Below are 14,181 nucleotides of genomic sequence, written 5' to 3' on the forward strand. Positions count from 1 at the left end.
GAGCTGTCAGCGCAGAGCCCCACGTGGGGCTTGAACCTGCAGACCACAAGATCATGACCTGAGCTGAAACCAAGAGTTGGACAGTTAACTGACTAAGCCACCCAAGTGCCCCTAAAGATTTTTTTAGGTACTCTCCACACTCAGCATGGGGCTCAAAGTCACAACCCCAAGATGAAGAGTGACAAGCTCCACCGACTTAGCCAGCCAGACACCCTTCCTGTTGGATTTTCTGTCTTGATTTATAAGAGTGACTTGTGTTATGTGGTGTGGGAGGCGTGAACAGTCCCAGCAGATCTTTAAGCCATGTTATTTTTCCCTCTTTTTGTGATGCCACTGTGTCAGGAGTCCATAAAGAGTTTGGGGGATCTATAAACATTTTTGGGGCATCTGTGTAACGTTTTTGAGGTTGTATAAAATTTTAGGTATCTATAATGTCTGGCCTGGCTGCCAGTTCACATCCGTGCTATGCCCGTATTGTGTTTAGGGCTTTGAGCTCGTACTCCTTGATTGCTATAAGATTGGCAGAGAGGAGGGTTTCTGAATGGATTGTTTACAGTTTTGCCCAAAACCCACTCTGAATATGTTCTTGCCCCTCAAAATTGGAAAGAGTTAGTGGTGTTTTGTTATTGTTAGAGTCTTTTCTGTGTTCTGTTTCCTGTGATACTGCATCCCTTTCTTGGGAAGACGAATGGTTGGTCAGTCCTCATCTTCCTTTATTTTACCTATTTCTAGTAGGAATTCCTTGAAGTTTTTAGTTTGGGTGGACCACTCTTGTCAAGTTTCTATCACTGATACAGATTGTTCCATCATCTCTTTTCATATATTCTGCTATTTATTGAATGTTGCATACCGGGAATTGTACTGAGTACTTCATAGATATTTTGTTAATCAGTACAGTGATTGTGTGATGTAACTGCCATTCCAGTTATACAAGTGAGAAAACAGGATTAGGTTTAACAGTTGACTCAAAGTTAGAAAGTTGTAGGTGGTATGGCTAGGATTAATTTTTGTTGAATTTCTTTTTTTTTTTTTTTTTTTTTTTTTTTTTTGCCGAGGTCTTGATCTTTAATGGGGATAAAAAATTAGCTTTCGTAGGGGTACCTGGTGGGTCAGTTGGTTAAGTGTCTGAATTTGGCTCAGGTCATGATCTCACAGTTTGTGAGTTCTATCCTCACATTGGGTTCTCTGCTGTCAGTGCAGAGCCACTTCAGATCCTCTGTTCCCCACTTTGTCTGTACTTCCCCCGCTTACTCTCTTTAACTCAAAAATAAACATTAAAAAAAAAAAGTTAGCTCTGGTAAAAAGAATGGAAACTTTCTTAATTCACACGTTACTCAGAAGCCATTCCTTAAATACTTCTGTTTAAACTCATCTGATGGTAATTTTTAGGTACTGCATACAACTTTTGGTATTGGAGGAACACACGATAGGACATGTATTGTAGTCCTGCTCTCTCTCTTTTTTTAAATAAACTAATGAATGCTAGAGCTCTCTGTGAAATAAACTTACTGTAATTTCTTCCAGTTTACAGCTTAAAATCCATGATTCATTTTTCTCATAGCTAATATCTAATCTGTAGCAAACCAAAGATCTGCCTTCAGATTATACCAGAATCTGATCACTTCTCATCAACTTCACTGCTACTATCATCATTTAATCCAGTGTCATTTCTCAGCTAAATTATTATAAGAGCTTTTAGTTTTACAGTTGCTTTCCTTTAGTCTTCTTTCAATGTATAAGGTAGAGTGATCTGGTTTATCGCTTTGTCACATTGGGCCATTCTGTTCTAAATTGCCCAGTAAATTCTTGCTTTATTCACTGTAAAATCCAAAGTCCTTAACATGTTTCAAGAGAGGTTTTTGTTTTTTTTTTTTTTTTTTAACGTGTATTTATTTCTGAGAGAGAGACATACATAGGCAGAGTGCGAGCTGGGGAAGGGCAGAGAGAGAGGGAGACACAGAATCTGAAGTGGGCTCCACGCTCTTAGCTGTCAGCACAGAGCCTGATGTGGGGCTCAAACCCATGAACTGCGAGATCATGACCTGAGCCAAAGTCGGATGCTTAACTGACTAAGCCACCCAGGTGCCCCCCCCTTTTAATTTAATTTAATTTAATTTTTTTATATGGCCCCTTATTATTTCTCTGGCCTGATCTTTAGTATTTTCCCACTTGGTTATTCTACTCTACACTGACCACCTTGGTAGTCTGAACATATCAGGTATACTCCTGCCTCAGGGCATTTGTACTTGCTCTTACTTTTTGGTTGCTGTTTTTCCAGATTTCTGTGTAGATTGTTTCCCTCTTACTTTGAAATAGTTACTCAAATGTCAGCTTCTCATTGAGGCTTCTCTTACTATTCTGTCTAACCCAATCTAACATTTCCTATCCTCCTCCCCTGCTTAATTTTTTCCTTATCTTTGTCTCTATCTAACCTTATCATATAAGGTCTACCTTATCTTGTTTATTGTCTGTCTTTCCCACTAGATTATAGAACCATGAGGGGATTTTTGTTTATTCACTTCTTTGCCCTTGGTATCCAGAACAGTGTCTGGTATGTAGTCAGTACCTAATATGTAATTTGTTGAATGTATGAATGTTTAAAAATTTTGGAATTTCTGAGAAAGTATTGATAGGTATTTACAGTTGATTCTTCTACGTGCTGGGGCCAACTTTAAAATGTTCATTGGTGGCACTGATGGAAGTCTGGACTAAGGTCAGTCTCTTAAGACATTCTGCATCTTGCTTCTAAGCCTGAGTTAATGCAGCATAACAGATATGATGGTATTATTACTTAAATTTATAAACATACTGGGGCGCCTGGGTGGCTCAGTCGGTTAAGCGTCCGACTTCAGCTCAGGTCATGATCTCACGGTCCGTGAATTTGAGCCCCACGTCAGGCTCTGTGCTGACGGCTCAGAGCCTGGACCCCGTTTCAGATTCTGTGTCTCCCTCTCTCTCTGACCCTCCCCTGTTCATGCTCTGTCTCTCTCTGTCTCAAAAATAAATAAACGTTAAAAAAAAAAATTTAAAAAAAATTTATAAACATACTTTGGGAACAGAAAGGTCTTTTTCCCCAAATCTTTGTTGTTGTTGTTGTTTATTTATTTTGAGAGGGAGCACATGCACGAGTGGGGAGGGGCAGAGAGACAGAGAGAGAGAAGGAAAGAGAAATCCCAAGCAGGCTTCATGCTGTCAGTTCAGTGCCTGATGACGCATGGCTCAATCTCATGAATCCTGAGATCATGATTTGAGCTGAAATCATGAGTTAGATGCTTAATTGACTGAGCTACCCAGGTGCTCCATTTTTCCCCAAATTTTAAACATGATTTATTAGAAGAGCTGTTTAAAAAGTTGGTATGCGGGGTTGGACTCTTGTTTTCGGCTCAAGTTACCATCTCATGGTTCTTGCTTGGGATGGAGACTTGTGTCAGGCTCTATGCTGACAGCACACAAGAGCCTGCCTGGGATTTTCTGTCTAACTCTCTCTCTGCCCCTTCCCCCACTTGTGTGCACTTGCTCACTCTCTTTCTCAAGATAAGTAAATAACAAAAAAAAAATTCTGCTCTATGAAACCCACTGTTAAGAAATGGAAGTATTAGCCACAGATTGGGAGAATATATTTGTAAAAGACATATCTCATAAAGAACTTTTATTTAAAATATACAAAGAACTCTTAAAAATAATAAGATTTAAAAAATGGACCAAAGACCTCAACAGACACCTCACCAAAAAAGACACATAGTATGGAAACCAATTTGACAATTAATTTCATATTAAAAAAAAACACATAGATGGCAAATAAGCATATGAAAAGATGCTCTACATCATATATCATCAGGGAAATGCAAATCAAAACCACAAGGTGTCACTATATGCCTATTAGAATGGCTAAAACTTAGAGGACTGACAACACCAAATGCGAGGAGGTTATAGAGCAACAGGAACTCTTATTCTTTGCTGGTAGGAATGAAAAAATGGTGTAGCCACTTTGGAAGACAGTTTGGTGATTTCTTATAAAACTAAACATATTCTTGCTGTATAATTTAACTAGGCACCCATTGATATTTACCCAAAGGAGTTAAAAGCTTATGTAGACACAAAAACCTGCACTTGAATGCTTATAACATCTATATTTATAGATGCCAAATCTTGGATGCAACCAAGATGTCCTTCAGTAGATGAATGGATAAGTAAACTGTGGTACGTCCAGACAGTGGAATATTATTCAGCGTTAAAAAGAAATGAGCTATCAAACCTTGAAAAGACGTGGAGAAATCCGAAAGCCATATTACAAAGCAGAAGAAGCCAATCTGAAAAAGCTACGATACTGTATGATCCCAAATATGACATTCTGGAACAGACAAAACTGTGGAGGCAAGATAAAGATCAGTGATTGTGGATGAGGAGAGAGAGATGAATAGGCAGAGCAAAGAGGATTTTTAGGAGAGTGAGAAATAATCTGTATTATAATGATGAATATATGTCATTATACTTGTGTTCAGACCCATAGAATGTACAACATGAAGAGTGAACCATAAGGTTAACTGTGGACTTTGTTGATTTTGATGTGTCAGTTTAAGTTCATCCCCGGGGCTGGTGGCGGGGGGTGGGGGGAGTGTACCATTCTGGTGAGTGATGTTGATAATGGCAAAGGCTGTGCATGTGTTTGGATCAGAGAATATATGGCAAATCTCTGTACCTACCTGTTAATTTTGTTACAAACCTAAAACTGCTAAAAAAAAAAAATAAAGTCTTTAAAAAAAGGAGAGGGCATAAACATACCTTCCACTCTGGGTTTTGAGCCTTAAGACATCTGCCTCAGCAGCCAGTGACCAACTGTACTTGAGAAGTAAAATCTGTCCTTTCCACATCTGCTCTTCAAAACCCTTCATCCACAACTGGGATCAGCCTACACAGTGCATCCACACGCTCTTGGGAGGGACCCCCAACCCTGGTTTCTTAACTCCCATCAAACAGGAGCAAGATGGACTTGGTTTCAAAAGAGAAATTACCAAATCCCCGCATTTGGGAGAGCTCTTTTTTCTCATTCCAGCAGAGAGAGGCTGACAAAACCAGTGCCGTTTAAGCCAACACACTGTATGTGGTGAAACTCTGAGCATGTGCAATGTTCTGATTTTATAACTTTTTTTTTTTTTACATGATTTCACATTCTAAGATAGTAGCTATGCCCAGGAAATTTTTCTTGAAGAAGTGGGTGAATTTTCATTTTATAATTTAAATGTCATGTATTGTCAGTAGGGATCTGATTTGTATGCCAGTAACAGAAAACTTGATAAATACTGCCTTAAACAAGTGAGAATTTACTTTTCTTATGTAATGTGAAGTCCAGAGTTAGGCAATCCATAGATGATGAGATTGCTCAAGGATGTCATCAAGGAACAGTATCCTATTTTTCTAGCTTACCGTTTTTTGTCTTCTTGGTCAGAAGATGGCTGTTGTATCTCTAGAGACGTTATCAGAGGTTTCCGAAGGGAAAAGAGGCAAGGATAAAGGGACATCTCATTTTACAAGACTTTGTCTTTTTCTGGTAGATAGTGGCCTCTCAGATTGATAACTACCTTTTGTTAGCCAGAACTCTGTGGTTATGTTGGTACGATTTGGTATTTAACTTGCAGTATCTGGAATTAGTATAGAATAGTGGTTAAGAGCATGGAGCTAAGTTTGAAAATTGTTACTTCCTAACTGTATGACATCAACATCTTTGTGCCTCGATTTCCTCATTAAATAGGTCTAGTAATATGTACCTACCAACACTTTTGTTGAAAAAATTACGAATTAATATTATTTTAATGGATACCATTTGTACTTTGTAAGTATTAGCTATAATTACCATCTTCCTTATCTAGAAGAGTTATTGATAATGGAATTGTAAGTTTGCCACTCAGGAAACTAGTGTGTTTTTTTTTTTTTTTTTTTGAAATAGGAAGTAAAACAGCATTTGAGTTAGGTGCTTTTGAGTATAGGGATGATTGTGAATGGTAGTAGAACTCCTAAGGACTCTTGTGACTGCATTGCATTATTAAAAATTAAAAAGTATTGGGGCCATTTTAATTTACTCATTTAATTGAACTTAGATCTTGGTGACTTAGACCTATCTTGAACAAATTGTTACTTTACCACCAATCCCTTAAAGTACCTTCAACTCAACAGAAATTCTGTTTCATTGATAGAATGTTTGAAGTCTTAGCTATATATTGAAATACGATTTTGTTGGTATTGTTACTAGCCTTGTCAATTTGTAATCACTCTGCTGGAAAAAATGTGTCAATTATTTTCCTATTTTCTTTTTAGCCCTATCTGCTTTGATATGATTGAGGAAGCATACATGACGAAATGTGGCCACAGCTTTTGGTAAGATGATTTCATTTAGCAAAATTGTCTTGATTTTTAACTTGTGTGTAAATGTAGCCAGCAAGAAGTTATGTTTTTAAAATAATTTTGGTTATTTTGTAATTTCTTTGATTGATATATTTTTACAGGTTCAACAGCTCAAGTCAGTAAGCATATGGTTGGTGCATAATTTTTGTGAAATTTACTATTTGTAAATTTCACTATTTGTAATTGTGAAATTACTATTTCACAATTTTACTATTTACAAATTTACTATTTGTAATTGTGAAATTTACTATTGCCCTTATAGATGGATTTTAAGACTTTTGGGTTGATTGCTACAGAGCTTTGATTACCATTTTAGAAAATTGGGGTTGTTGGATAATTAGGTTGAAGCATGAAACACCTTTAACTCATTTTGGGGATAGGTGTGAGGCCCAGGAAAGGAGGTTAGAAAGTCATTCGAAAAGGATCTAGGGGATTAAAAAGATCTGTGTTTTCTATTTTAACATTTTACTCAGTGTTATCTTTAGTTGCTTAGTCTTGTATATATGTCACATTCATCTGTATATTGAAAAAAGTTTTAGTGGGGGTAAAATACACATAACATAAATTTTACCATCTCAAATTTTAAGTTGAGTACTGTTAAGTTTGTTCACATTGTTGTGCAATTAACCTCCAGAACTTTGTTATTTTGCAAAGCTGAAACTTACCCTTACTTGAAGGGTTTCTCCCCTTCCCCTACCTAGCCTCTGTCAGTCACCATTTTACTTTGTTTCTGTGAGTTTGACTATTCTAGATATTTCATGTAAGTGGCATCAAATAGTTATTTGTATTTTTGTGACTTGCTTATTTCACCTAGCATCATGTCCTCAAGTTTCATCCTTGTAGTATATGTCAGTTTCCTCCCTTTTTAAGGCTGAATAGTATTCCATTGTGTGTATATAATATTTTATTTGTTTATTCATCTGTCTGTTAATGAACACTTGATTGCCTTCATCCTCTAATTCTTGTTAAGAGTGGTGCTTTGAACATTGGTATATAAATATCTCGAGATCCTGGTTTCAGTTCTTTTGGGTATATACCCAGAAGCAGAATTACTGTATCATTGGGTAGTTCTGTGTTTAATTTTTTGAGGAACCTCCATACTGTTTTCCATAGCTGCTATACCATTTTATATTTCCCCTAGCAGTACACAAGAGTTCCAATTTTTCAACATTCTAGCCAACACTTGTCATTTTCTGTTTTTTTTTTTTTTTCTCTTTAACAGTAGCTATCCTAATGGGTATGTAATCTGTGTACGTTTAATTTATTTTTACTTATTTTTTCGTGTAAAAAATTTTTTTTAATGTTTGTTTATTTTTGGGGGGGAGGGGCAGAGAGAGAGAGAGGGAGATACAGAATCTGAAGCAGGCTACAGGCTTTGAGCTGTCAGCACAGAGCCCGATGTGGGGCTTGAACTCAAGATCCATGAGATCATGACCTGAGCTAAAGGTCTAACTGAATGAGCCACCCAGGCGCCCCTTTTATGTGCTTTTTTGATTGGAGATGGTGTATTCTATTTCTAGTCAATCATCTCCATAAATTTACGCTGTTGATGTATTTTTGGCTTAGTATTTCTGTTGTGTTCTAATAGTCCCTATATTCTAATTCATGTTGAAGTTAGACTCCTGATTTTATTCTGAAATAGAGTACAGTATCTGGTAGATTGATATTCATTAGTCAGGGGTGTCATTTTGTAAGTACTTTAGGTTGATTTGGAGCATGATGCATCACTGATAGGTGAATCCAATCTGCCAGTCATTTAAAAAGAAGTTTAGAATAAAAATAGCTTTCTTGGCTTGCACGGTTTTTTATTAAAATACAAGTTACTAAAATAGGCCATATGTACTCTTGGTTAAAAAACTTTTATTGTCCAGAAAGATGTACATGAAATGTAAATGTCACCATTTTTCAAGCCTTATTTGTATACCTTTTCGTAAGTTATCACCAGTAAGGAGTGATGGTGTATTCTTTAGAATTTTTTTTTGCCGGTTTTTAAATAAAGGCCATCTTTCCTTAAATAGTTTTGATTTCCTGGTATATCACTGCATTGACATTATTACTGTTCATGAATCACTTTCTGCGCTATATTGCTACTGAAATTCTGGTCACATGTGTCTTGCTTTTAGGTTGATACATGTATGGTCTTAGTCTTTTAAGGCTGATTGTTTAACAGTAGTGTTTTCTTTGGTTCATTAATTGATCCAGCACTGTAGCATTCCATATGAAACCATGTATGTCCCTTCGGGACTTTGGGGTTTCATTTCTGGAAAATTGGATGATTCAGATTAGGCTTTCTCAACCTTTGGTAGTATTGACATATTGGACTGGATAATTCCTTGTTGTGGCTGATTACCCTGGGTATTGTTGATTGTTTAGCATTATCCTGGCCTCTACCCAGTAGCCGTCCCTTTTCCCACAAGTGTGACAACCAAAAATGTCTCCAGACATTGTCAGATATCATGTAAGGGACAAAATTGCCCTCAGGTGAGAACTACTGATACAGAGCTAAAACACCAGGGTCTTGAAGTTGGTAAACCAGGATTCCGGTTCTGGCTCTAAAACTTACCTCTGTCTGGTGACTCAACCTGTCTCTTCTGCTGCTGCTCTCCTTCTTCCCCCTTCTCTTCCTACTGCTTCACATCCTTTTCTTTCATAGTGTTGAAGGTGTGACATTTGATCCAAATTATAAAGTGAGGACTTAGGGGTGCCTGGGTGGCTCAGTTTGTTAAGGGTCAGACTTTGGTTCAGGTCATGATCTCAGCGGTGAGTTCGAGTCCCGTGTTGGGCTCTGTGCTGACAGCTCAGGGTCTGGATCCTGCCTCAGATTCTGTCTCCTCTCTCTCTACCCCTCCCTGCTTGCACACTGTCTCTCTCTGTCTCTCTCAAAAATAAATTAACATTGGGGTATCTGGGTGGCTCAGTTGGTTAAGCACCCGACTTTTGCTCAGGTCATAAAAAATAAAATGAGGATTTAATTTTTCCTAACTGCCCTCCTCTTTTATATTTCCTGTGGTATATCTTTATGTGTGTGTGTGTGTTTAAATTTCTTTTTCTTTTCTTTTTTTTTTTTACCATTTTACTTAATTTAGTTTTTAAAATTTACATCCAAATTAGTTAGCATATAGTGCAACAGTGATTTCAGCTGTAGATTCCTTAATGCTCCTTACCCATTTAGCCCATCCCCCCTCCCACAACCCCTCCAGTAACCCTCTGGTCTCCATATTTAAGGGTCTCTTATGTTTTTGTCCCCCTCCCTGTTTTTATATTATTTTTGCTTCCCTTATGTTCATCTGTTTTGTATCTTAAGTCCTCATATGAGTGAAGTCATATGATATTTGTCTTTCTCTGACTACTTTCACTTAGCATAATACCCTCTAGTTCCATCCACGTAGTTGCAAATGGCAAGATTTCATTCTTTTTGATTGCCATGTAATACTCTATTGTATATATATACCACATCTTCTTTATCCATTTATCCACCGATGGACATTTGGGCTCTTTCCATACTTTGGCTGTTGTTGATAGTGCTGCTGTAAACATTGGGGTGCATGTGTCCCTTTGAAACAGCGTACCTGTATCCCTTGGATAAATACCTAGTAGTGCAATTCCTGGGTTGTAGGGTAGTTCTGTTTTTAATTTTTTGAGGAACATCCATACTGTTTTCCAGAGTGGCTGCACCAGCTTGCATTCCCACCAACAATGCAAAAGAAATCCTCTTTCTCCGCATCCTCACCAACATCTGTTGTTGCCTGAGTTGTTAATGTTAGTCATCCTGACAGGTGTGAGGTGGTATCTCATTGTGGTTTTGATTTGTATTTCGCTGATGATGAGTGAAGTTGAGCATTTTTTCATGTGTCATTTGGCCATCTGGATGTCTTCTTTGGAGAAGTATCTATTCATGTCTTTTGCCCATTTCTTCACTGGATTATCTGTTTTTTGGGTGTTGAGTTTGTTAAGTTCTCTATAGATTTTGGATACTAACCCTTTACCCGATATGTCGTTTGCAACTATCTTCTCCCATTCCGTCAGTTGCCTTTTAGTTTTGTTGATTGTTTCCGTTGCTGTGCGGAAGGTTTTTATTTTGATGAGGTCCCAATAGTTCATTTTTGCTTTTGTTTCCCTTGCCTCCGGAGATGTGTTGAGTAAGAAGTTGCTGAGGCCGAGGTCAAAGAGGTTTTTGCCTGCTTTCTCCTCGAGGATTTTGATGGCTTCCTGTCTTACGGCCTTCATCCAGTTTGAGTTTATTTTTATGTATGGTGTAAGAAACTGGTCCAGGTTCATTTTTCTGCATGTCGCTGTCCAGTTTTTGCTGTGGCATTTTAAAAGGACGTTGCAGAGTCTGCTAAATTGGTACAATAATTCACTAAGTTGTAAAGTGTAATAAATTACTGATTGACTTTATAATTAAATAAACCTGGCCTTTTCATTGAGTCCTATAATCTTCATGGTGTGTCCTTACATCATTGTTGGAAAACCCCATTGATTTCGTAAGTATCTGTTTTTCCCTTCAAATAAAAATCGTTTTAAGTTTAGATCCTTGTTATAACTCAAGTTGTTGTAACCTGATATGAAGGTGTTTTAAAATACCTACCAGAGAACAGGTTTTGGTAGAATAGAGACTATAAGGTTGGCAGGAACTAGGAAACTTGGAGGCCGGCAGTCCTGTTGTCAGGGTTACGAAACTGTAAGGCATTTTGTACTTTTATTTAAAGCAAAAGCTCATTATTTATCCTATTCTATCATGTAATGTGGTGGAACTTCAATCATTAACACTAGCCTGTTGGATCAACTCCTTGCTAACTTAACCTTGGCTGGTAATCTGGAGCCAAGCGGTATTGCTGTTTCCAGACTTCGTCCAAATTATTAACACTAAATCAGATTGGACCATATGAACTGTTTATCCTTTATCCCACTCATAAATGGTAACTCTTTCCTAGTAACAGGATGGAGACACTATTCCCGCTTGACAGTCAGTCTGTTATTAGCTGTTGTCTAACCAAACTTAATTGTATAATGAAAGAAATCTGGCTTCTTTGTGATGTAGAGATAAGGTTTGCTCCCTTTCTTTGGTGCCTCCAGCTTGTCCTCTGCACCTTGCTTCTCAGACCTCATGTCTACCAAGTTCTGATTTACTGTTTCATTTTATTACAAAGTAATTATAATAGCATTTCTCAGTGTTGTCATCTTTCAGCATATCTGCTTGTTTTTTGGGACTTTTGACTAATCCATCATTTTGCATCTTCTTGTTAGTCTTTTTTTTTTTTTCATTTTATTTATTAAAAAAAATTTTTTTTAATGTTTATTTTTGAGAGAGAGAGCACGTGTGTGCATTTAGGTGGGGGAGGGGCAGAGGGAGAGGGAGACACAGAATCTGGCACAGGCTCTAGGCTCTGAGCTGTCAGCACAGAGCCCTACATGGGGCTCGAATTCATGGACCGTGAGATCATGACCTGAGCTGAAGTTGGGTGCTTAACCGACTGAGCCACCCAGGCGCCTCTCATTTTAGAGAAAGAGAGAGTGGGGGAGGGGGCAGAGGGAGAGAGAGAAGATCTTAAGCAGGTTCCATGCTCAGTGTGGAGCCTGACGTGGGGCTCAATCCCCATGATCTTGGGATCATGACCTAAGCCGGAATCAAAAGAGTCAGACACTCCACTGGCTGAGCCACCCAGGTGCTCCTACTCTTTATTTATACCTGGTTATTATATATGACGACTGGTACTGATTTGTCCTTGATGTTTTTATAGTCCCCCCCCCTTTTTTTTTTGAGAATTTTCTGATTATTCGTAGAATAACAGATTTATTAAAAAATTACTCTGATTTTTTTCTGTATGTACTCATCCCTATTTACAGAGAGAAAAAGATATTTATGATAAGGGCTCCATTTACCCTAGTGTCTACAATTACTTACAGAAAAATGAAGAGAAACCAGAAAGTTTGTGTGTGTTAGGGGTAGATGAATAGAGGGCTTGAGAAAACATTTGAAGAGGTCTTTGTATGGTTAAAGTGGCATAGTTTTCTGTACATTAGAGGCTGTTCCCAAATAAAAATTATGCTCCAAAAGTTTAAAAAAACAAGTATATTTATATCTTATAGATAGGTATATACTTAATAAATAGTAATCATACATCTATAGAGAAATGCTCATTTTATTAGACAAAAAAAATTTTAAATATTTATTTTTGAGAGACAGAGAGAGACAGCATGAGCAGGGGAAGGGCAGAGAGAGAGGGAAACCCAGAATCAGAAGCAGGCTCCAGGCTCTGAGCTGTCAGCACAGAGCCCGATGCGGGGCTCAAACCCACAAACCATGAGATCATGACCTGAGCCGAAGTCAGATGTTTCACCGACTGAGCCACTCAGGCGCCCCGAGAAATACTCATTTTAAAAAAATTACTAAAGTATAGTTGACATTGTTATATTAGTTTCATGTGTGCAACATAGTGATTCAATAATTCTCTACATTATTCAGTACTCACCACAATAAGTGTAGTTACCAGCTGTCATCATACAATGTTATTATAATGTTATGACTGTATTCCCTATGCTGTTCTTTTCATCTCCATGACTTACTTATTTTATTACTGGAGGTTTGTACCTTTGAATCCTCTTCACCTATTTTGCCCATCCCTCTCCCTTCTGGCAACTGCCAGTTTGTTCTTTGTATTTATAGGAGTCTGTTTCTGTTTGTTTGATTGTTCTTTGGTTTTGTTTTTTAGATTCCACATATAAGTGCAATCATGTCGTATTTCTCTTTCTTTGATTTAATTCACTTAGTATAAAATCCTCTGGGTCTATCCATGTTGTTGCAAAGGGCAAAACTTCAAAATACTCATTCTTCATTATCAGAAATACGCTTAGTAGAGGACATAGACACCCATTTATGTCAGCACACCCTAGCACGGAATTAATTAGTTAATTATAGTTTATTTTTGCGAGAGAAACAGAATGAGAGAGAGAGAGACGGAGTACAAGCAGGGGAGGGCAGAGAGAGGGGGAGACACAGAATCCCAAGAAGGCTCAAGGCTCTAGCTGTCAACACAGAACCTGATTTGAGGCTCGAAGCCACCAACTGCGAGATCATGACCTCAGCTGACGTTGGACACTTAACTTACTGAGCCGCCCAGTTGCCCCAGTTTATATTTTAGAGAGTGAGAGCATGAGTGGGGCAGAGGGGCAGAGGGAGAGAGAAAGAGAATACCCTAAGCAAGCTCCACGCTCAGTGGGAAGCTCAGTGTAGGGGTCCATCCTACGATTGGATGTCCACGAGTTGGATGCTTAACCGATTGAGCCACCTAGGTGCCCCCTGAATAATCATCATCATCATCATCATCATCATCATAATTATTATTTTAAATGTTTTTGAGAGAGAGAGTGGGGGAGGGGCAGAGAGGGGGATAGAGGATCTGAAATGGGCTTGGCACTGACAGAGAGAGCCCGATGTGGGGCTTGAACTTACAAACTGTGAGATTCTGACCTGAGCCGAAGTCAGATGCTTAAGTGACTGAGCCACCCATGCGCTCCCTGAATTCTTATTTTTAACAGTTGCAGTGTGAGTAGCTTTTGAAAACTTCTCAGGTAGACCCAGGTATATATCCTTCTATTCTCCTTATTTTGATCACTAGTCGAGATACTTATGCTTCTTTTGGATTCCAAAATACTGCATCTGTGCTGGTGATGGCGAAGTAGAGTTAGTTTTTTCATGCATTCAGTATTTATTTAGTTCCAACTCTAAGAGGATATTGTGCTAGACATTGAAGGACAGATGAATTAAAACAAAATTTTGCT

General features: G+C 38.1%; 1 protein-coding gene across 4 annotated transcripts in view; it reads left to right on the plus strand.

Annotated features, from left to right (window-relative positions):
- COP1 (COP1 E3 ubiquitin ligase) overlaps window positions 1–14,181 on the plus strand; it is a 260,438-nt gene that overhangs the window by 24,864 nt on the left and 221,393 nt on the right. For all 4 annotated transcript variants that reach the window (XM_086694424.1, XM_025920949.2, XM_086694422.1 and 1 more), the window contains exon 2: window positions 6,313–6,372. In XM_086694424.1, the coding sequence (XP_086550550.1) occupies window positions 6,313–6,372 (60 nt within the window). The remainder of the gene's footprint in view (window positions 1–6,312; window positions 6,373–14,181) is intronic.

This window comes from Puma concolor, chromosome E4, assembly GCF_028749965.1.
Source record: "Puma concolor isolate L17-30 chromosome E4, mPumCon1.1.hap2, whole genome shotgun sequence".
In the NCBI taxonomy this organism is placed as follows: Eukaryota; Metazoa; Chordata; class Mammalia; order Carnivora; family Felidae; genus Puma; species Puma concolor.